Source organism: Ambystoma mexicanum, chromosome 4q (genome assembly GCF_040938575.1).
Source record: "Ambystoma mexicanum isolate Mex_15411 chromosome 4q, UKY_AmexF1_1, whole genome shotgun sequence".
Taxonomy (NCBI): domain Eukaryota; kingdom Metazoa; phylum Chordata; class Amphibia; order Caudata; family Ambystomatidae; genus Ambystoma; species Ambystoma mexicanum.
This window is the reverse complement of record NC_090928.1, coordinates 52,296,144-52,319,544: the sequence shown is the minus strand read 5'-3', so window position 1 is coordinate 52,319,544 and position 23,401 is coordinate 52,296,144. Positions and strand designations below refer to the sequence as shown.

Sequence of the window (23,401 nt, the reverse complement as noted above, 5' to 3'; positions counted from 1 at the left end):
TAGTCTCAAAGGACAACAGTGCAAAGGTTCAAATGGAGCACCCATCAGGAATTTCAAGACCAAATTCAGATCCCAAACCGGCACCGGAAACGGGGACGGCGGGAACACATTGGTGAGCCCTTTAAGAAATTGGGAAATCAAAGGAATCTTAAAAAAAGAACATTCTTCAGACAAGCGCTTGAAGAAAGACAGCGCCGCCAGGTAACCTTTAGTGGTACCTACTTGAAGGCCCCTGTGGGACAAAGAAAACAAGAAAGATAGAACCACAGGAATGGAACATTGAAAAGGATCAACATTTTTTCCTCTGCACCAGTCGCAAAACTTACACCAACAGCAACGGTACAGAGATTTGGTTGCCGGCCGCCTGGCCGAAAGCAACACCTCCATCACGTCATCCGGGAAGTCCCAATCCTTATACCGCAGCCTTTCAGATACCAAGCGTGAAGGTTGAGAGTCTTGACCTCTGGATGGAGAACCCAACCCCCCCTCTCACGAGAGCAGATCCTCTCGGTAGGGAAGACGGCATGGAGGGCAGATGGACATTTCTGGAAGGTCCGGGTACCACACTCTCCTGGCCCAATCCAGAGCAATGAGGAACATGTGGGTTCCGAACCTCTGCAACCTCCTTAACACTTGAGGAATGAAGGAGAAACGCGAACAGAAGTGGGAATTACCAATCCACTAAGAAGGCGTCTCCTAAGGCTCCTCCCTTGAAATTCCCTTGAGCAGAATCTCTCGCACTTCCGGTTGGCACTGGTCGTGAAGAGATCCACTTACGGGGTTCCCCAAAGGGTGAAGATCTCCAGAAGGACTTCCTGAGCCAACTCCCACTCGTGAGAGAACGTGCTCTGCCTGCTCAGAGCATCCGCTGCCACATTCTCCTCTCCGGCCAGATGAACTGCCGAGAGTGATATTCCTTGCTGGATTGCCCAGAACCAGAGCTGCATCGCCTCTCTGCACAACGGGAGTGACCCTACCTCCCCCCTTTTTTGTTGAGGTAATGCATGGCCACTGTATTTCCATCATGATCAGGACACACTTCCCCCACACAGATGGCAGAAACGCCTTCAGGGCCACCCTGATGGCTCTCAGCTCTAACAGGTTGATGTGGAGTTTGGACTCCGACGGAGACCAACGACGGCTGGCGGTCAAATCTTCGCCATGAGCCCCCCCATCCTGTGAGGGAAGCGTCCGTCACTACTGCCACCTCCGGCCACAGTTGCCAAAACGGCTCCCCCTTCATCAGGTTCTCTTCGTTGGCCCAACACAGCAGATCCTGTGAGACCGAGAGTGGAATCTGAACGTGATCCGACATTTTGCCTGAGAATTGTGACCACTGCATCGCATCTTGAGGACCCATTCCAGGGATCTCATCCACAGTCTGGCCTCTGGCACCAGAAAAATGCAGGATGCCATGGGTCCGAGCAACCTTAAGAATTCGGAAGCAGGGAGACTCTGGGCATGTTGAAACTTGTCCACCATCTGCACAATGTGATGAGTCCTCACCTTGGGAGGCAAGCACTTCCCCAATGACGTGTCCAACACAGCCCCGACGTACCGGAGCTGTTGGGAAGGTGTCAGATCCAACTTCTTGAAATTGAGTGAGAAGCTCAGCTTGTGGAGGGAGCGGCAGGTGAGACCGAGATGATCCATTGCTTGCTCGGGAGAATGCGCTCGGATCAGCCAGTCATCCAGGTAGGGGTACATGTGAATCCCCCCCTCGCCTGAGATATGCTGCCACCACCACCATTCGCTCGGTGAAGATCCACGGGCGGAGGTCAATCCGAATAGCAGGACCCGAAACTGAAAGTGTGAGCCGCCAGTTTCATCAGGCTTCAGGCTCAATAGGGTCAAACTCAAAATCTGACCTCTCCTCATCCTCATAGATGTCATCCAGACGGAGTAAACACTCCTGCCTCGGGACAGAAGAGGTTCTGGAATACTTAACAGGCCTCTCAGACATGAAAGAAGCCGTTCTTGGTGGATCCACAGTACCAGGGACGTCCATCTGCAAATTCGGCCAAAAGACCCTGAACGTCGAGGGCGCCGACTGCTTCGGCGTCGAGGTCGCTGATGGCTTCGGTGTCGACGCCGAGAATGGCACTGAGGGCTGACGCGAAGGCAAAGCTTCGACATCCATATCCGATGGACAGCGTGCCGACGGAGTCGACGCCGACTTCGAGCCCTTGCCAGATTTCTGCGGTCTCGCCAGGGACGAGGACCGAGACCGGGAAGCACGTCTCATGCGATCAGCCTGAACGGGACCTCGAAGGTTCCCAATGAGAATCGTGCCGAGGACCCGAGCCCGAAGGCGCATGAGCCACGGATCGAGACCATTCCCTGCCGGCTTCTTCCAAATGCGCGGACAGTACTGTGCCTTGAGATTGGAAAATCGCCAGCATCTGATCCCTGAAGGCTGCCCATTCCTCCGGAGTCGAGGACTTAGTAGGACAAGCCACTATCCTCAAGGCACCATCCTCTGAGGAGGACGGGGAAGGCGACTGATGACGGCGCTTCCTGGAATGCAGAGACGAGGAGGACGAATGGCGGGAACCACTCCGGGACCGAGATCCACAGGACTCCTTCCGATGCGGAGAGTCAACCCTCGAATCGTCGGTGGATATCCCCTTAGCAGTTTTACTAGACTTACTGGGTTTGGAACCCCTACCTACCTGAAACTTCCCCTTACGCTCTCCCGAAAGTCCTTAGCAGTCAGCGACTGGCATTTGGAACAGTTGTCGGTATCATGACTCTCACCCAAACACCACAAACAAATGCGATGCAGGTCCGTAATCGACATTTTCGACTTGCAAGTCTTAAAGCCAGACCGCGTAGTCAGAGGGGTAGAAGAAGAAGACATATTCATGAGGAATACACAAGGCGCACTGAGTCTCCGAAGCAAACACGTTTGCAGAAAAAACGGAACTGAGGCTACGGGCGCTGTGCGTCCTATTTATAACATCCGGTGATGTCGCCCTCGACAGAGGCCTTTGAGGGACATTGATCTGACGCCATCGGCGCAAGACGCCCTCTGCTGAAAAAGTTTCCGAAGTACACAGCTGTGGACATTACATGTCAAAGATGTGGAATACGTTGGAGGACACAATCCATTCAAATTATTATTACACTGTGTTTGGTCCACTTACAGCGGAATATCGAAATCCTCGATTCAAGGTCAAGTTAGGGCAAAGCACTGTATCAAGGGAAGTGCAGGGGTGACACGCCCCTACAGCACCTGTGTAAGACCTTCCCACCTTATAAGGATAAGATTTGTAAATATAGCGTAGAATGCATTGAGGGTAAATTGACCAGACCATGCCCAACTTGCAGAAGTTTCTCCAAGGATGTACAGCAATCACTACCGACACACCTACAGGGTACCTACAAGGGGAAGAAGCTAGCGAGCTGCATGGCAATATTCGATTTGTGGAGGATGTTTCAGGAGGTCAAGGGGGATGCAGCGAGGCATCAGTGGATTGCGAGCCAGCAGGAGGCGCATGGGTCCACGCCCAGACCCTCTGCTCCCCCACCCTCTCCTGCATAGGATGTACCCATTACGTGAGCTAAAAGCAGCAGAGGGATATTCAAACTTGATATATAAACCACCACCATATACCAAAGAAGAGGGACAGAAAGGAATGGGGCAGCCGATCAGCGAAAAGGGAGTGAGCAGTGAGGCGTGAAGGGCATGAAGGAGGGGCTAGAGGGCATAGCCACAAATGAGTGGGTAGGGGAACAGATTCTCCTAAAACTAGAAGGGAAGACAACAGGAGCAGCAGAGGGAGCAATCAAAGGAATAGAAGGCCTTAAGGGAAACAGCCAAGCAAAGGACTGGGTAGAGGTAATAGAGGAAGCGGACAGAAGGGAGAGGGAAGGAGAAGAGAGACTAGAGAGGGACTGCAGAGAAAGGAAAAGGGAGGAAGAGAAAGAGCAGGAGCAGAAAGAGAAGAGAAGGAAGGAGCAAGAAGAGATTGAGAAGCACAGGGAAGCAGATGAGAAGGAAAACAAATGTTAGTAGATAGGAAACAAAGAAAGTGGCAGGTAGAGCGAATAGCACGAGAGCGCAGGAGCAAGGAGGAGGATGAGTGTGCGATTAGAGATGTGAAAACACTTTGGACAATGGGCACGGGAAATAACAGAGAAGGAGGGGTTAGACGAGCAGAGCCGGAGAGCACGACCACAGAGGATGGGACCATCACTGTATCAGACAGAATAGGCCTGGGGTCCTGCGGAGGTGGAGGCAGGCATAACTTGCATGACTTTGACTTTACCATGAAACCCAATACAGACACAACTTCCAGGAGACTGTGTTTCGTGGATGACCATTGTAGCAATATGGGCTCCGACTCAGACAACAAAGCAAGGGACAGTGGGGACGAGGGAAATGGGCAACTCAAGTACCAGTCCATGGGGAAAAGCACAGAAAGATGTGTGACCTGGGACATGGGGGCAGTTACAGGGGGTGCTAAGGGAGACAAGGACGACCGAACACTGCGGTCGGGGATTGATTTGTGCAACATCGATGACCTGGTCCCATACGTTCAGAGACTTAGGGATCTCCCAGGATGAAAGAAGGGGGAGACGGTCATAGGAAGTTTGGTACTAGGGACATGGGGTGGGGGTCTGCGCAAGTCACTAGGGGAGAGCCAGCAAGAGCACACACCGACCGCACAGATACAGACAAGCACATCAGGTTGACTCGAGGAGCGAGTGGGGAGGTAGGGTTCACGCAACTGCCCCTACTGGAAAAGGGAGGGGAGCGACCTCAATATATATCTTGGCAACACATTAACAAGGAAAACTTGAGATGTAGGTTACCTTCGCTAACTACGGGTGCAGGGAAATGAATATAGGAAATGGAAAGAAGGACAGCGGGACAGAGATTAGCAGTGGGGGACGTAAAGGGACTACTAATGGCGATCGTTGGGTGAGGCTGTTGATGACGTACAGAAAAGGGTGGAGTTCCCAGGAATTACCATCCAGGACACAGCACACAATGGTTCCCTGTTTGCAGATTGCTGTGCTGCCGTATAGCAAGCTTTAAGGACACAATAACCAGACACGTCAGACATTAGTTTGATGGCTCACAAGATGGGGGAAGGCGAAGACCCCTTACACTATATTCAGGCAATCCAAGAGCTCTGGCGCCTTGAAACACAAGAACCGTGGGACAAAACAGTAGCTTTGTTTTGCCACTTATTGTGCCAGGGGCTGCCAGAGCCGGTGCAGAGGCAGCTCAAGAAGTTAGTAGGCATGGAAGCAAAACCTTGACCAGAAATACAGCTCATGATAGTACTATTGTAGGCTATTACAAGAGAAAATAAGGAAGAAGAACGAGGAAAGGGAGCAAGAGGAAGCGAGGGTAGTGCAAAAGAAATGATCTAAGTACACCTTGGAAGGGCCGGTACTGACAAGGGCAGGAGCAGAGGGTACACCACAGCAACAGTATGCACCGCTGCCCACAGGAGAGGATTCATGGGGCGGGGAAACATGGAGCCTGGGTTTCACGGAAGAGGGGGGCACCCAGGGGGCGTGGGTATGTGCCACATATACACCACAACCAAGGGGGTCTCCCAGGAGAGTTTTGAGGATATGGGCAACAGGTGCAGCAAGGTCCAGGGGATTATGCGGGAGGGGGGTTCACTGCCCCACTGCCTGTATGGCCGGGACAAAGTTTGATATGCAAATGGGTATTTCCCATCTGTGAAAGGTACAGCGAGCAAAAAGCAGATGGCTGAGAACTCTCAAAGTGGTTAATAACCACTGAACAGGTTATCATGCCGTGTTCTTTCGAGAGAGGGGCGCCTGCTACCGTTTTTTGTATTTTTGGAAGGAACTGGGGGTTGGTCACCCTAAGTTACCTGGGGGCAACCAGACGTGGACTCCCTGCTCACTGTGCTCAGAGAGGCACAGCTCCACCTCACTGATGAGGCCCAACAAGGCTGAAACACGTGTATGGGGGTTGCTGTTGGTACTCTTATTCAGAAGGGAATTGCCATAGCATTTCAGTGCTGGACTGCCTATGTGGCCGGGACAAAGACTGATATGCATATGGATATTTCCCATCTGTGAAAGGTACAGTGAGCAAAAAGCAAATGGCTGCGAACTCTCAAAGTGGTTAATAACCACTGAACAGGTTATCATGCCGTGTTCTTTTGAGAGAGGGGTGCCTGCTACTCTTTTTTGTCCTTTAGTTCACAATATATCAGCTTCTCCGGATATTCAACCATAAACTGATAGACGATTCACGTGGCTTCTGTTTAGTGGGGTGTATTAGGTCTAGGCGCAGTTGTTGGACCACGCGGTCCACCCATTACGGGTCACACAACCGACGCACCCGATTGGCTTCTTTTCCACAGTAGCACCACCACTGCTTCAGCTCAACAGTGTATTGGGCTTGTACTCTTGCAGCCCTTTTCAACACTTGTTTTGCCACCATTCACTTGTTGGATTTTCACAACTTCCTCACAGCTTGCCACAGTTTTAACTTTCAATTCTGTACAGTTCCTCTTTTCATTATGGCTTTTGGCAATGCTTGCTTTTCCTCAGTCTGCACAAAACACCATTCTTTATTACCAAGGTGTGCTTTCTTTAGTGTTCATGATTAATAGTTAATTTGTATTGGGCAACAAAATGCTTTTCTTTATGTTCAGGTGGCATTCACTCATTATCACTTTCCTTTGGTTCGGTATTCAAAATTGTAATTCATTCATCTTTAAACCAACGTAACTACAAATTTCCAGTTCACTCTCCTGCTGGGAATTTGCATCTTGCTAATTTGCTTTTCATTCAGTATTAAAGTTGCTGCTTTTCAGGCCCTTTCACAGATACAGTTTGGTATTCAAAATCAGCTTTGTTCATCAATCATCACATTGTGTTACACTTTAACCAGCAATCCCATTGCCTTTCCATCACGCGCAAGCGCTCTGACCTTCCAGTACCAGGTGTGTTGCACCACAGCATCCCAGAGTCATTCAGCCTCACTTGACTCACTGGGTGTGCTGTCTTTGTGTGCCCTTCTCCGCTTCGGTCGGTCCTTCATAGCTGCCGCTGTTTCTGGCTCGGCAAGCCACTCCTCCAAGATCTCCGACACCTCAGGCTACCGAAGAGGGAGTTTTCGTAACTACAGGAGGTCACCATCCGTACCCTTCCACCAGAGACCTTCCGACAATGCCAGCCACACTCTGCTTCCACTGCAATAACTCTGCAGCCCCTCAGCGTCACTGACCAGTGTCTCCCTGCCTTCACTTCCGGCTCCACTGTCAGCAAGCATTCCACAGGCGATCTTCCAGACCAACTCCTAGACAATCTTGATCTCCCCATCCTCAACTGAGGGGGCCATTTACGCCACCCTTTTGGCCTCAGGTGCAGGCCATTTGCATCAATTTCACAACAGTCTGGGTACTCGGCATCCTTCTTCTTCGTCCCAGTACCAGAGTTGTGTTTGTGTATGTCTAACTCAATAAAAGTTGAATGCAAGTTTCTATGTTGTCTCTTCCTCGTCTCAGTATCAGAGTGATGTGCATTGGGAGAGGCTTTTTACAATAGGGAGGGGATTGGAAATATCCCATAAAAGCCTGGGGACATTTAATTCCTGATGAAAGGAATATGGGGGATACCGCGTCTCATCCAAGGGTGACTCATCCCCACTCCCCAAGTCTCCTCCTCCCCCCAGGTGATCCTCCCTCGCAAATCCAGTCCCAGGGTCAGGATCCAAAAGCGATGGACTTTCCCTGGCCACATGGGGGGAGGATAATCTGGGGAAAGAAGTGAGAATGTGCTCAGATTCCTCACAGCTATCAGCAACAGCATTAACCACATGAAGAGCTTTTGTATTAGCAGTCTTAGTCATCGTCTTTCTGGTGCGTATGTTGGTTTTCATTTTGCGTGAAGGCGCTGTTTAACGTTTGGACTGACTCCTCAGGGAGTAGGCTTGTGGTAATGGCGGTTTGCCCTGCGACAATTTAGTTTTCATATTTTCTTGCAAACGAGTTTCAAAACAGTTTGTGTGGAAGAGAGAAGCAGGAGAAGAACAAATAAGTATTGAAAATATGACCGTAAATGATCTACAAGAAACAGCAGTCTCAAATCTTACATTTATTGTACCGTGCCATGACAAAGAACAAGTCACTACTCCACTAGTATGGAAAGAAATGTAAAGTGGCACAAATATCTGCTTAGTTTTGTGCACTTAAAACGGATAACAAAATTACTTGCAGTACTCAAATATAATATACACAGCTTGGAATGCAGGTGGTCTCAGAAGCTGGAACACCGCCAGATTAACACGCTTGGGAAAATGTCCTTGCGATCAGTATGTAGCCATTTCTTTACAATCCGTAACGGTTGCAGATTGTTTTACTTTCTCTTTCCGGAATTGAATTCTTGCAAGCAGCGAATGAAGGGAAAGGGCTTCCAGCTCCTCCAGCCTCTATCAAACCTCTGTGAGACTGCTCCGCTCAGTGTGGCATTTTTAAGTTCTTACTTCGCCTGCTGCATTCAGAGCTCCTATTTCATGTAAGTGCCAGCAGAACAGACTGAGGACCACCTCAAGACAACTCTTCTCACCACTCTGGAAAAACCATATGTAAATCAGGCTTGGTCCCACTCCAAAATGGGCAGTTCGGCCCTAACTGTTAAGTTGCATCACTTCTGCATGAGACCACAAGCATACTCAGACATGCTTCAGCCTCATTGGGTGCCATCATTGAGGAGCGTCTTGGGTCTCTAGGCCCAGCAGATAGTTGTAGTCAGGCATTTATAATGTGTACATGAATTCAAAATGACATGCACAAAAAAATGGATTTACCGAACATGGTCAAGCAGCTAAGGACATGCTCCTGGGCTGACTTTAACTATACAGGAAAAGGTGTTTTCTATTGGAAAGTCAGCAGAGCAACCCAACGACACATTGTCAATGGGCCATTCAAGGCAGGGGACATTTTGCTTCCTCAGCCTTATACTGGTCATTAGGGGTGCAGGCTGGGGTATTGTGTATAAGGGGTGCCCCAGCACTTCGCCACATATTTAGAATCCCTGGGACAGCAAGATGGTGGTGCTTCAACTCCACTGCGTATGTCAGCTACCAGGAAGTTCTCCCTGCATCCTGTTTGAGTGGTGTGTGCGAGCCGGTGGGCAATCCCGGCTGCATTTGGGGTCCAGTACTGTAGGTAAGAATTTCTCTATGTGTATAAATGAATGCATGCTTGTATCCAAGTAATGGTTTGTGTATGTGCACCTGTGAATGAGGTAGCAGTGTGTATGTTGCTTGGGTGCATGTGTAAATGAGAAAGTGCACCTTATATGGATGCGTGTGTGGATGAGGTAGCAAGTATGTTGTATATGTGCATAAATGAACACGTGTGGAAGCCTGGCCGGGAGCAAGCTTCCAATTAGGGGGGGTGAGGGGGAGTGGCTTGGTGCAGCAGCAGCCAACATGGGTGTTTTCTTACAGTCGCATACATATTTACTGGTATCATGTACAAGGTAAAAACAACATGAGTGTTTTTACATTGAGGAGTGGAGGGGTGCTACATTAGTTTAGTTAACATGGACCTTTAGTTAACATGGACATGTCTTCTTACAGTGAATACTAGAATTGCAGGTAAAGCCAACAGGATGACTGTTCTTAAATGGAGTTGTGAGGGTGGCTAAATTGGTGTGGGCAGCTTAGACATGTGTTCTTACAGTAGGCATAGTATTTGTACTGGTATTACGGGAAAAGCCAACATGAACATTTTTCTTATGTGGGCATAGTGGCCTACGTTGGCGCGGCCAATATGGACATGTTTTGTTACAGGGGCATGAATTTTTAACAGGGGATACTGGCATGTATTGGCAGAGGCAGCATGGCCATGTTTTCTTATATCATTACTGGCATTAAGGGCAAAGTCTACAGGAGTATGCCTTCATGTGGTAATACTGGCACATACTGGTGCAGCCAGCTTGGATATACATGGGCACAACAAGCATACAAAAAGTTTTACAATGGCAGCATACAAGCACATACGGTAGGCAAAAGCATCATGAAAAGGCATTGGAAAATATTCCTGTGCACTTTTGGTGACTTAGCATCTATTGGATGCTTTAATGTGTTACTCTGCAAAACTGTCAACAGTGTGGCTTTTTATCCAATTCAATTCTTCACACAAAGTGTGCTGTAAAATACACTATTTTAACCCATTATTAGAAAAAAATCTCAAAATCTCTGCAAAACCATCTGGGTTGGTTTGGGTGACACAGTACACTCAGTCGCTCCCACATTTTCATGGGAAATGTTTACGCTCTGCCAATTAAAACATTCACTAGATCCCACTTCATTTTTCTGCATTTGTTTAATAAACAAGACTGTTAATGAAGTAGTGATTTTAGGAGAGGAAAGTTGGCAGTGGATTCTATGTCAAGACAGAGGCGAGCATTAAGCTTCATCTTCTTTTATTTTCCACTCTCCAGCAGTTTCAACAAATATAAACTTTTGTAAAACTTTCATTTAAAATGTAACTTTTTTTTTTTTAAGAAAGACTTCAAGTCCCATCATTCCCATCATTCCTGTAGTCCCATAGTCTCTGGCCATGTGACCTAGTCCTTCCTGTTCCTCTGTCCTTCCTCTTCTTTTCCTGCTCTTCAGAGATAAGTGACCATGTTTATGTGCTCTGTGATATTTTCTATTGTTTAGTGATTTGGTGTAGTTATTGATGACTGTACAAGTCTAGTACACCCCGGGAGTGTGCGCGGCGCAGCGTTTCAATTTTTAGGTAGAAATTGGATTGTTTATTGTGAGGTTTCTGCAGCACCGTGCCGCACTATCGGCACCTCAGGGGCCTGCAGATTCCCCTCACGAAACTCGTTGGGCCCACAGCGCGTGTTTCGTGCTGGGAGCGAGTAAGCCCCCTCCTTTGGGGAGGCGGAGCTAAGCACGAGCGGGGAAACCCGGGGTTTCCCTCCCGCTCGCGTGTCATCTGCAGCGCGAGCGGGATCTCCGCCGCGCAGTATAATCCCATGAGCTCCAGCCCCCACCCTTGTGGGGGCGGAGACAAAGAACGAGCGCGGCTCGCAGGCGGAGAGGTTTTCTCCAGGGAATTTAGAGTGCAAAGCTCGTGAGAAGAGCCCCCACCCTTGGGTAGGTGGAGTTTGACACGGAAAGCTCCGTGTAGTGAAAGTTGTCAAAGCAGAGGGATGGTTCGTTTCGCTACAGAGCAGTAATAAGCTCCAGTTTGATCATAATTCTCAGGTTTAAACCTGATATAACAATAATAAGTGTAAAATCTACACGAGGGACAGTGTAAGAGTCCCAGGAATCTACTGCCCAGCACATACTTGGTGCTCATACGGTGCAGCCTCACAGAGTGGATCAGTGGACGTGCCACTACACCTTTCTAAGGTATTTAAGGCACCTGACAGCACTATAATGTCTCATTTCGAATGGAGTAAGGAGGAACAGGAGGCAGCATCCCATGAGGATCTGGCCTATAGCTTTAAGGAAGTGCTGGGGGATTCACTGACAGAGGCAGTGGCTCAGGGAGTTAGACCCCTCCAGGAGAGACTCCAGACCATCGAGCAATTCTTGAGCCAGAAACACTTAAGCACCGAAGAAAGCACGTCCACTAGGGTCTCACCAAAGGGCCCAAAGGGGTGTAACAAGGCCCGGAAGAGCAGAGACTCTTCTGACCCCCCGGGCCAAATTGAAGGGGCAGGATCAGGGGCCCCAGAGGCTCATGACGCTTTCAGCAAACTAAGAGAAGCGTTCATGAAGAAATCGCAGGTGCCGAGCCTCGAGACCCCCTACCCAGGGGATGACAATATGGGCAACATAGAGGAAGGTTTCCCCGAAGAGGAAACACAAGAATCCCCGAACTCCTCTCAGGAGGAAGCAGATAATGAAGAGGACGAGGAATGCCAGCCTCCTCCGAAGAAGAAGCTCAGAAAGCTGAACAACCTAGAAGAGGATGAAACCTCTGATATGTTCCAGCCTGAGGAGATAAGAAATCCCAGATCATCGGAATGGGTACCCTCGCCGAGGGTAACGAAATGCATGACGCAAAGACTGCGTAAAGCATTAGAGAAGGAAGTAAGACAGAGGATGAGAGCGGAGTGTCCGAGACCGGACTTGCCGGGCAAGATGGCGGAAGCCCCGGAACTCGACCCGAAAATGGTCTCCTTCGTCGCTAAGTCGAACAGAGATCCCAGGAAAGGGATAGACCGTTCCTGGAAAAGCTGCCAGGAAAAGATCCTGGACATAGCTGGTCCACTAGCGAAAATTATGGATCTAGCGGAACGGGCTAAAGACACTGGTGAGGAGGTGGACCCAAGAGTCCTAGCAAACTGGGCGCAGAGGGCCATATGCCTATTAGGCAACGCAAACTGCGCGATTTCATCAGAGCGCAGAAGAGGCCTCCTGCTTAAAATCGACAGTAAACTAGGAGATCTCTCGTCCTATGAAGCAGACGAGGCAGCGCAAGGACTTTTGTTCGGCGACACATTTGGCAAGGAAATGGGGAGGTTCGTGGGAACATATGCCTCCCTAGAAAAGGCGCAAGCGTCTATGAAGAAGATCTTTCCCGAGAGAGTTTTTGGCGGGAGCGGTCGGTTCAGAGGCCGAGCGACCGGTCGCTCTCAGGCGTTCAGAAGGCCTCAGGGAAATCGAAACAACTACTGGGAAAACAGACAACCAGACCCATTCTTCCCACGAAGAGGTCGCTTCCCGAGAGGGAGGAGAGGCAGAGGACAGGGAAGAGGACACAACTTCCCCACAGGTGAGAGTTTGCGTTTACCCGCCGGTCGGGGGGAGAACAGAGATGTTTTGGAAAAACTGGCGATCGCTTTCCAACAACGCCTGGGTCCTTCAGACGGTGAAAGGCATGCACATAGAGTTCAAAGGGACCATTATTCAAAGCCAAACGCCCCGTCCTCTAACTGCGACACAGACAGAGAAGAAACTATTATACGCAGAGCTGCAAAAGCTAGCAGAGAAGCGAGCGATAGAGCAATGCAAAACACTCCCGAAATTTGTGAGCAGCATGTTCTTAGTCCATCGGAAGGACAAAGTAAGACCTGTAATAAATCTAAAGGACATGAACAGATGGGTAGTCTACAACCATTTCAAGATGGAAGGGACCCATCAGCTCAGGGATACACTCAGGCAAGACGACTGGCTAGTGAGGATAGATTTGAAAGATGCATACCTGACGATACCAGTACACAAGGAGTCTCGCCCCTTCCTGGCATTCGACTGGGACAGGCAATTATGGCAATTTGCCACAATGCCTTTTGGGCTGGCATCAGCGCCGTGGGCTTTCACGAAGATCATGAAGCCAGTGGCAGCAGCGATCAGGGAGAAGGGGATTCGTATGATTATATCTGGACGATGTCCTACTGATGGCCAGCTGCAAGGAAACGCTCCGTTATCAAGCCGACTGGGTGGTGAGATTAGAATTCCTAGGGTTCATCTTAGATACCAGGACAGCAACTCTAGAGCTTCCGAGCAGGAAGATCAGAGACATAAAAAGAGAATTGAGAACATGCCAGCAAGACAGTTATATCCCTCCGCACCATAGCACGAGTGGTAGGCTTATTGGCGGCCTCAATACAAGCGATCTTTCCAGGTCCGCTTCATTATCGAGCTCTGCAAAGGCTAAAAATAAGACACCTACAACAGGGCCTGCATTATCACCACTTAGTTCACATCGATCAGGAGTCCAGGACGGAGCTACAGTGGGGTTGGCGAACATGGAAGCATGGAACGGGAGAGCCATTTTCGGTGACGTCCAGACTTGGTAATAGAGTCACATGCCAGCCAAGTGGGCTGGGGAGCCCGATGCAGGGATCTCCAGACAGGAGGGAGGTGGAGCGCAGAAGAACTCCAGCTGCACATCAACTGTCTGGAACTGTTAGCCGGATCTTTTGCAATCAAGGCTTTTACCAAAGGGAAAGTGAATTCCTGTATTCTGCTGAAAATGGACAACATTTCAGCAGTCAAGTACATAAATCATTTAGGTGGGACGAGATCCAAATTGCTGGCGGAGATAGCCAAAGACTTTTGGCACACCTGTCTGGAATCGGGGATTTCAGTAATAGCCGAGTACCTTCCAGGATCGTTGAATGTGATAGCGGACTGGAACTCCAGATACCTCTTGGACTCCAGCGATTGGATGCTGAAGCGGGGCATATTCCGACAGCTGGAAGAACTGTGGGGACCGATTCACATAGATCTGTTTGCGTCCAGACTGAACGCACAGAAAGAGAGGTTTTTCAGCTGGAGATTAGACCCAGCAGCAGCAGGGGCGGATGCGTTCCTCCAGGATTGGAGAGACCAGGTATCATGCAGGAGAGTGGCAGACGTGAAAGCATTGGAGATAAATCGAAAGACTTATGGTCCAGAGGGGGTGACATTCAACTTAGCCAGAAGGACGAAAACAGATTCTTCTACGATCACTTACCCATATATGCCAGACCACCCTAAATGGTGCGTAGCGACATGTATTAAAGAATACGAGAACAGAACAGCAGAAGTGAGGCCGGCAGGAATAACCCAACTACTAATAGCTCGCAGGAAACCGCATAGAGGAGTAGCAACAGCCACCATAGCGAAATGGATCAGAGACATCATGAACCTAGCAGGCATTGACATGTCCAAATTCAGAGTGCATTCAGTCAGAGGGGCGATGGCCTCGAAAGCACTAGGGCAAGGCGCAGCGTTGCAATACATTATGAAAGCAGCAGATTGGGCTCGCGATGCAACATTCAGGACGTTCTATTTTAGACCAATAAATTCAATAGCAGAGACGGTGGTACGAAGCTTTGAACAAGCTTAATTCTCGCCTCCGTCTTGACATAGAATGAAGATTCCCCCTGCTAATAGCACAGGGAGCTCTTGATTCTATTAAAGACAAGGAGGCGAGCATTAAATTCCCATCCCGAATACACAAGTTGATGCAATGAAGAAGCAAACGATGTGATGCTTTGTTGATAATTAACATTACTAGTCCTTCCAGAATAGGGTGTGTATTCCCCGCCCTAACATATACGTTTTGTTTCTTCCTGGAATAAGGGGATGAGCAAAAGAACAGCTGAAAGCCCTAAGCAGATCAGGTTGTCTGGAGCAAACTCACAAGTTCGAATGTGAGAGATCGACCCAGCACAAAGCAGGAAGTTCAGCGCAGGTTGACCAGTTAATTGCGCAGTTAAAAAAGGATTGCAGTTCGAGCAGTCAAAGAAGAGGAAGGACAGAGGAACAGGAAGGACTAGGTCACATGACCAGAGACTATGGGACTACAGGAATGATGGGACTTGAAGTTTTTCTTTAAAAAACAAAAAATAAAAAGTTACATTTTAAATGAAAGTTTTACAAAAGTTTATATTTGTTAAAACTGCTGGAGAGTGGAAAATAAAAGAAGATAAAGCTTAATACTCGCCTTCTTGTCTTTAATAGAATCAAGAGCTCCCTGCGCTATTAGCAGGGGTAATCTTCATTGCCCGCATTATTGGCTTTGTTGGGCTTTATAATTTTAGCAGGTCTGTTTGTGATCGTTCATGATAGTAACACCTACTATGATACAAAACAATGTCACTGTATGCTCCTTTAGATACCATAAAAACGAATCACGTGCTTTGACAACTGATTTATGGTGGGTCATTACGACCCAGGCGGTAAGTACACCAACTTTACCACCATGGTGTAAACTTATTGGCGGCCTCAATACAAGCGATCTTTCCAGGTCCGCTTCATTATCGAGCTCTGCAAAGGCTAAAAATAAGACACCTACAACAGGGCCTGCATTATCACCACTTAGTTCACATCGATCAGGAGTCCAGGACGGAGCTACAGTGGTGGTTGGCGACTAAACTAAAATCCGCATTTCCCATTTACCCTTCCCCATTCCCATTTTTGCCCCATAGGGCATAATGGGAGTGGGGAAGGCGCTAATTACGGCACCGTAAATCATGGTGCCGTAATTAGCACGAAGGCGGTTTAACACCTGAGTTGTAATGAGGCCATGGTGTTTACAGGTCATTTTTGGAAATCCTGATACTTTTACAGCATTAGGGTTAAGGGTTAAGGATTAAGTGCACAATACAAAAATCGCCCTGTAGTGAACATCAAAAGTTGGCCACCAAGTTCATAACTATCAAGGTTAATAAAAGTCGTTTCAAGCACGCACACCATTCCTTGGTCACTCACAAAGCCAACCATTGGAACTGCTCTCAGACGTTTCTTCCCTACCATGTATACGTAGGTCACTCAGGACTCACCTCACCAGAACTATTTTCAGACATTTCTCCCAGCATCGTATATGTATGTATGGTCACTTACGACTCACCCACTCAAAACTGCTTTCAGGCATTTTCTCGTCTGCTTTCATATGCAGGTCCCTCGCGAAACTGACTTCCAGAACGTTCCTCGGACACCCGCATCCTTGTACATGTAGGTTATTAACAAATTCGTCCCAAAGAGCTGTTCTCAAACCTTTTCACCCAGACTTGTAAATGTAGGTCACTCGTGACTCACCTCCTCAGAACAGTTCTGAGACATTTCTCCCCAGCGACCTTTTGCAGTGGTCCAAAATTAGCAGCGTAGAACCGAATCAAGCGGTGACCATCAAAGAAAGCCCAATTAAAAAGACAGCTTCTTCAGAGCGAGTCCTGTGCACTGAGCAGAGGAACAAATATAGGTTCAGAACAATGAGATAATCGATTTGAGCTTGGAAGCAAAAACACACTACGCATGTCTGTACACTTGCACACTTAACTCAACGCATGCCCAAACGTAGTGTAAAAGTATACCAAACTCTACGCGTGCTTAGATGGGCTCTGGTCAAATTTTTGCAGCCGATGGAATCAGATTTCTTCCGCATGTGTGGAAGATTAGTGTCTCTGTCTCTGAGAATCTACGGCCAATTAAGTGTCTCTTCTCTGAGCATGACTCACACGGTATCCGCCGCGGGAAGTTGCTCGTTGAATAGTGCTGTCCTTATGTCCTTAGAATTAATTTCTTCGTCAAAAGCTGACTGACGAAATTCCTATTTCAAGCCCCTGCAAAGAGAATCATTTGGACGGTCATACACTCGTGGCCTTTGAATAAAAATGTTTTGTCGGGAATCGGATGAGGTGAGTACCTTTCTTGCGAACTCCACTGATGTTGTACATATGAGCAAACTCGTTTTGGGTACGATATTCCTTGCGTTGGGCCTTCTGGTTTCCACCTCCACATCTTACCCGTTTTCAGGCCATGCTCCTTAGTCAGGCTCAAGTCCCATAGCACTGATTCGGCTCTCAAGTAAAAAGCACATTTTGTGGACGGCCTCACAGTTAAATTGGGAATGGAACGATAATGTTCTCACGAAAGGATGTAATAGGAGTTTCCGTCGTTATTTTGGACACATAGGCTGAATGCCTCAACACTGAAGAAACGCATATAACTCCGGATAAGGAGGAAAAACAGGAACCACCTGGCACTCAGCCCTGAGGTTTAACTTGATCATACAATCCACCGGGAGAAGGGAGCCATGAGCATAGTAAACACTTCAATTTTGAAGATGTTACCTTTAGATAGAACTTGCAAGTTAATTATTGAGAGAACCCCCCCCCCCCCATGTAGCAGGAACAGAGTTATCACGTTCACAATTGAGAAAAGTGACGGACGCAGGTATCACCACCCCCTCAAAAAAAATGAGGTCACTTACCTCCACACTATCAAATTCTGCTTGCCTTACTGAACACTGGTGAAAGAGGCAAGGGAAAAAACAGACAAAGAGAGGAAATATTCAAAATGAAACCTCTTAACTTACTGCAACCGACGGGAAATGAAATTGAGGTGAACGCCCCCCCCAAGAAAAACCCTGGCCAGCACATGTGGCATTACAGGAGGTACCCTAGGTCTAGCAGGACCCTGCCGGCACAACCTCTCCAAAGAAGTCAAACATGGTGTTCAAGCCCTCGAGCACAGGAGTAATTGTATTTGTATTTATTGTGCTTATATAGCGCTTTAATCCAAAGCGCTTTACATTGTAACAAGATACATACAATTTTATAACAGTAGAAGCAATTTACAAGACATGAATCAAACCAATAAAACATTAGTTAGGGCAATTAACCTGTGAGGGTAAGTAAGGGAAGGAGGGGGGTGAGGAAGAGAAGGAGGAGGGAACAGAGAGGGTGTTAGGATGAAGAGGTAATGTAGAGGGGGAAAAAGGAGTGGGTAGGCAGAGGAAAATAGGGGAAGTGAGGGGAGAGAAAGAGATGAGGGGGGTAAGGGTATCAGGGAGGGGTTATGGAGAAGGAAAGATTTCAAGGAAGAACAGAAGGAGGAAAAGGTGGGGATGGAGGGAAGTAGGGAGTTCCCGTGTAGAGGGGCTAGGAGCTGAAAGGAGCGGAAACGGAAGGAGGCACATGGGCAAGGGAGGACGGTGAGAAGGAAGAGATCAGCAGATCGAAGAAAGCTGGAAGGGGTGTAGAAAGAGATGAGAGAGGAGAGATAAGGTGGTGCAAGATCATGAAGAGATTTAAAGACAAGACAGAGGAAATTAAATTAAAGTTGGGAGTGGAAGGGAAGCCAACCAAGGTAAGAAAGCGAAGAGAAAATGGAGTCGTGAGGAGCAAGGAGACAGAGGGTGCAGATGGCTGAGTGGTAGAGGGATTTGAGGGGGCGAGATGAGATGCAGGGAGTCCAAGGAGGATAGAGAACAATAGAAGAGGCGAGAGAAGATGAGGGAGGATATTAAAAGTTTAGTGGCGTGGAAGGTGAGAGAGGAGCAGACTTTGTGAATGTTGAAAAGGTGGTAGGGCAGGTGCGAAAGATAAGAGAAATATGGTGGGAAAAAGAAAGGGAGGAGTCAAAGTGAATGCCTAGATTGCGAGCGTGGGCTGAGATGGGAAGGTTAGAGGGGGGAAGTGAATAAAAGGTGGAGGAGAGGGAGGGGGAAGAGTGTTGGAGGGGAAGAATAAGACTTCAGTTTTATCAGTGTTGAAGGAAAGAAAGCGGGATGACATCCAGTTTTTAATGGCAGTAAGACAGGAAGAGAGTTTAAGATGGATATCAGTAGAGAAGGAAGAGAAGGAAAGGAAGAGTTGGGTGTCATCAGCATAGAAATGGTGAGAAATACCGAAGGAAGAGATGACGGGGGCAAGGAGAGAGGTGTAAAGAGAGAATAGGAAGGGGCCGAACAAACTGAACCTTGGGGGACGCCGTATTCCATGGGGAAGGAGGATGAGAGCGGGAGGAGAGGTAAGAGGAGAGCCAGTTAAGAGCAGAGCCTTTGAAACCAAAGGATGAGAGAGTGTTGAGAGCCTTGTCAAGGATGGGTAGAGCCCTGGGAAAAACAGCCAATGGAGCAGGCTCTATACCCCTGAGGGGCAAATATGTTAATGAAAGCAACCTTGCCTAATGACAATTGGGATGAAGTTACATGGAAAGGGACTCACACCATTCTGTAGAAATGAAGGTGTTTGGTGATGCCGAGCAGGCAAACCGTTCGTAAAGTCTAGCCCCACAGGGCTCGCACCTCAACCAAAGCCAGTACCAGAGTTTGGGTGACCTTACCCAACACATTCGATAACTTGCCTTGACAACTCCTCAAGACCTTATATATCCCCTTTTTTGGGGCCTGTGCCCCTTTATTTGGGACCAAAAGGATGCCATGAAGTGGTCTATTCCTGGAAGAGGGTCATCTTTATAAAGAAAAAAAAATGATGAAGAATATTACCCCCATTTTTAACTGAGGAAAATGGGAGATCTAAATTTCTTGTACCCCTTTCCGGAGGAAAAACCCAGACCACTGGGCTATCAATAGAAGAATAGGTACTGCAGGAAACAGCTATTAGATCCAAGAAGGAACAGACAGGTACTGTCTGTATTACTCCAACTCTCTCCTCTGACCCCTTACCATGGCAGAGGGTGGGAGAGGGGTGGGGGGTGGTGGAGGATGGACTCAGTTGTCCTGTAACATGATGGGATATACTAATGCGCCTAAAGGGAGTTTTCTGAAAAGAAGAAAAAACTTAATTGGAATGTTTCTTTCATAGGCCCCTAAGGCTGAGACTAGTGAGGAAAATTAGGATTGACCAACAGTGTCCAATGAAGACTGATTGCGGTATCAATGGCTGGATCCTAACTCTCACTTTTTTTTAGAAGGAAAAAATGAAATTCTATTATTTGCACTTAAAATAACCACCAACCCAGCGGGTAAGGGTTAATGTTCCCTACACACTGCTCATAGTCTCACCGTAACAGAGGAAACATAGGAAAACCATACTGTGCAAGCGCACATCCAAGCTGCTCACCCTGGCAGGGTGTGGCCCTCAGCAGCACACAAGGGGTAACCTCACACTATAATTCAGGCAAAGCCTGAAGCCGTGCAGGTCGTGGTATGCCTATAGCCAGGCGAACCAGGTGTGCCAATATTTTCCAGAAAAAATGCCATAATGTTATAAATCCATTTATTATCTTCTTACAACGCGCTTAATACCCATACAAATTGGGTTTCCAAGCGCGGGTAGGGAATTCAAACTCCTGATGTTTTCTGTGGTCTTACTTCCAAGACCTAACATTGTCCTTAGAACCCCCTCCCCCCCGTGTGCAACACCTGAAGCAACAGCTTCTGAAAGGCTTGCACGTGGGGCAGGGGAGGGTGGCCATCATAAAACATATCAATAAATTATAATAAAATAAAACGAAATTGATTAATATAATGCAAGCGGACCCGCTGTAACAAAATAGAACACACCTAGCAGGTGCATACTAAGCTGCTCACCCTAGCAGGGTGTGGCACACAGCAGCACCAGAGAACAAAGTTCTCAGAAAGATGACAGGCAGCACCTGAACCTAGCAGGAAGACACACACTAGCAGCGTAAGAGAAAATAACAGGCCATAAAATGTCTTAACTCCTGGCAAACACACGCGAGCAGCGTGAGGATTTTAGGGCAAAACTGCCTTAAGAACATGGAAACTCAACCGAGCAAGGAGGAAATTAGGCTATGTTAAACCATGGCAGTATAAAACAGCAAATAAGGGCATGAAAAAATGCTGCCACTGGATTGAAACACACACACACAAACACATAAGCAGCGTGCCACAAAGGGTTAATCTACCGTGGCACGCAGCAGGCCTGAAGCAAAGCTTCTTAGAAGGCTGCGTGTGTCACAGCTAATGAGGTTAAGAAAAAATAATAATAACCGAATATGGAGGCCGAACGGGCGGGCCTGCGTGCGTAGAAGTGAAAGCAATTTTCAATGTAAACAACAATGCCCTCACGCGACGGCCTGAAGCAAAGCTTTACAGGCTCTCTCGGCAGGCATAAGATAAGGAGCCCTGAGAGGAATGGGGCGTGACATAACAGGACGCTATTAAACCATTATAAAATCCTCACTGACCCCAAATGTAATGTAAAGAAAGAAAACACACTTTCCCAAAGCGCCCCCTTTGAAAAGAGAAATACTGTGTAATACAGCTGACACAAAGTATCACCAACACAGGCAAAGGAACCCAAAAGAGTGACTTAGCTGTGGCGTCAGCAGCAAAGAAAGAGGAGTTGGGATTGGAGTAAAGGACTTATATAGAAGAGGGTCCCTGCTCATTGGTCTCCTGCAGGACATGGCCTGTCCTACATGATATATTGGGGAGATCCCCTAACATTGACATTGAGCTCTATTTAGTTCTGTTATTGAAACTTTTTGTTGTAAAAATGTTTTCTTTGCTGCTGTGGTTTCAGAGTAAAGATTGAAATGCATAATATGAAGCCTCCTGTCATGCCATAGAATTAAGATTACTCAGACAAGTATAGTCCAGGAAGGCTTGTTTAGATTAAAGGGAGGAGAGCATTATGAGTGGCAGCTGGTGAATTCTTTAATTGGGGGCACGTAAATGTTTCCTACAAACAGGCAGGAATACAGAGTAGTGAGGGAACCTGATCCAACTATTTGGGGCAGGGGGTTATCAGAGTTTTTATTTGAATATATGGGGTTAAATATTGCATAATTTTGTAGCACATTTTCTGTGAAAAATTGGAAAATTGAACATTAAAAAATTGGCTTAAATAACACAAAGTTTGCCAACAGTTTTGTAGGGTAACTCATGATAAAATCCAGCAGGTACAAGTCACCAACAGTGCACAGGCGTGTTTTCCAAACCATTTTCATGATGTATTTATTTATTTATTAGCATTTATAAAGCACGGATCAGCCCTGAGGCATTGTGGTGCTGTTACAGAGATACTTGCTGGTTACAGAGGATACAAATAACTTTTCCCACAATATACGCCAGTATTATAAACATTTTCACCCTGGCTATGCCCATGCATTCATACATTCATTAATTTCTCTCATTCACTGCGTACACAAACAACAGACACTCTCCCATTCACTTGTGCACACTTACAGATAGAAGCACTGCATGCACTGTGGGAAACATGAGGGCATTCTCATTCCTGACCCCTGTGGATCCTCTGCGCAGGTGGCCAGGGAAAGGCCATCGCTATTGGATCCCGACACTAGGGGCGGAGAAGCGAGGGAGGATCTCCAGGGTGGAGGGTCCTTAGGGACTAGGAATAAGGTGCTCTTGGGCGAGACATGGCATCCCCGTTCCATGTTGGCAACCAACCCAACCCTTCCCCAACTTTCAGGGGCTGTTATAAGCCAATGTTAATGGTACGTGTTGGAAGCGGCTGATTGTGTGATTTTTGTAATTGTAATTGGTTATTTATAACGTGCTTAATACCCAGAGGTTTCTAAGCACGGACCTGGGGTTCGAACCTGTGTTGCTCCGCATCGTCTTGTTTCCAAGGCGAGCACGTTGCCCCTGAACTATCCTTGCGTTCATTCAGTGCGGCTTGACACATGTATTGGAAGACGCTGCTGGGGCCTTTCCTCTATCCCGTTGAGGTTTTGGAGTCTGTGGGGTGTAGCTGACAGTCCCGATACCGCGTTTTTGATCCACCCTCTGGCAGAGACATTGGGCCGAGCTTTGTCGCCTCAGGAGTTTTTGATGCGAGCTGTCCCTTAAGCTGCCCCACGCTGCGGCCCCCTGCGCCTGCATCCCGTTCCGGTCCTGCCTTGCTTTGGCGGTGGGTCAGTCTGATTGGTGAGTGAGACGGCGGTGCAAACTCTCTAGTGTGGATTTAGAGTGCAGGTAAACTCGTAGGGCCTAGGTGCTTGTTGGATCTGCTCACTTCCTGCTCACCTTTTGTCTGTGAAATTTGTTAACCAAAAAGTGCACTACCTTGCCTCTTACCTGCTCCAACGTGTTCTGACAGCCAGGCGCGGTGGTCCGGTTGCTTTTTGCTCTCTTGTACCAGCGGCAAAGCAGAGCAGTGGACTGCTTGGTGTTGGCTGAGACTTGCTAGTGGTGGCTAGCTGCAGGGCAAGTAAGGCAAAGAGAGCTTTCGCTGCCCTAAGGAAGCACGTTTTAGCAAA

General features: G+C 47.9%; 2 protein-coding genes across 10 annotated transcripts in view; one reads left to right on the top strand and one right to left on the bottom strand.

Moving 5' to 3' along the window:
- Positions 1-16,769, bottom strand: part of LOC138467455 (zinc finger protein 436-like) — a 252,005-nt gene extending 235,236 nt beyond the window's left edge. The window contains exon 1 of one of the 7 annotated variants that reach the window (XM_069607462.1): positions 16,505-16,769. In XM_069607462.1, the coding sequence (XP_069463563.1) occupies positions 16,505-16,528 (24 nt within the window). In that variant the 5' untranslated portion in view covers positions 16,529-16,769. Of the gene's footprint in view, positions 1-16,316; positions 16,485-16,504 lie in introns of those variants that run through there. The other 6 variants (XM_069607461.1, XM_069607464.1, XM_069607465.1 and 3 more) reach the window with 6 other exon arrangements.
- A 166-nt stretch (positions 16,770-16,935) lies between these two features.
- Positions 16,936-23,401, top strand: part of LOC138467454 (zinc finger protein 300-like) — a 392,645-nt gene continuing 386,179 nt past the window's right edge. For all 3 annotated transcript variants that reach the window (XM_069607459.1, XM_069607458.1, XM_069607457.1), the window contains exon 1: positions 16,936-17,103. In XM_069607459.1, coding sequence (XP_069463560.1) covers positions 17,080-17,103 — 24 coding nt within the window. In that variant the 5' untranslated portion in view covers positions 16,936-17,079. The remainder of the gene's footprint in view (positions 17,104-23,401) is intronic.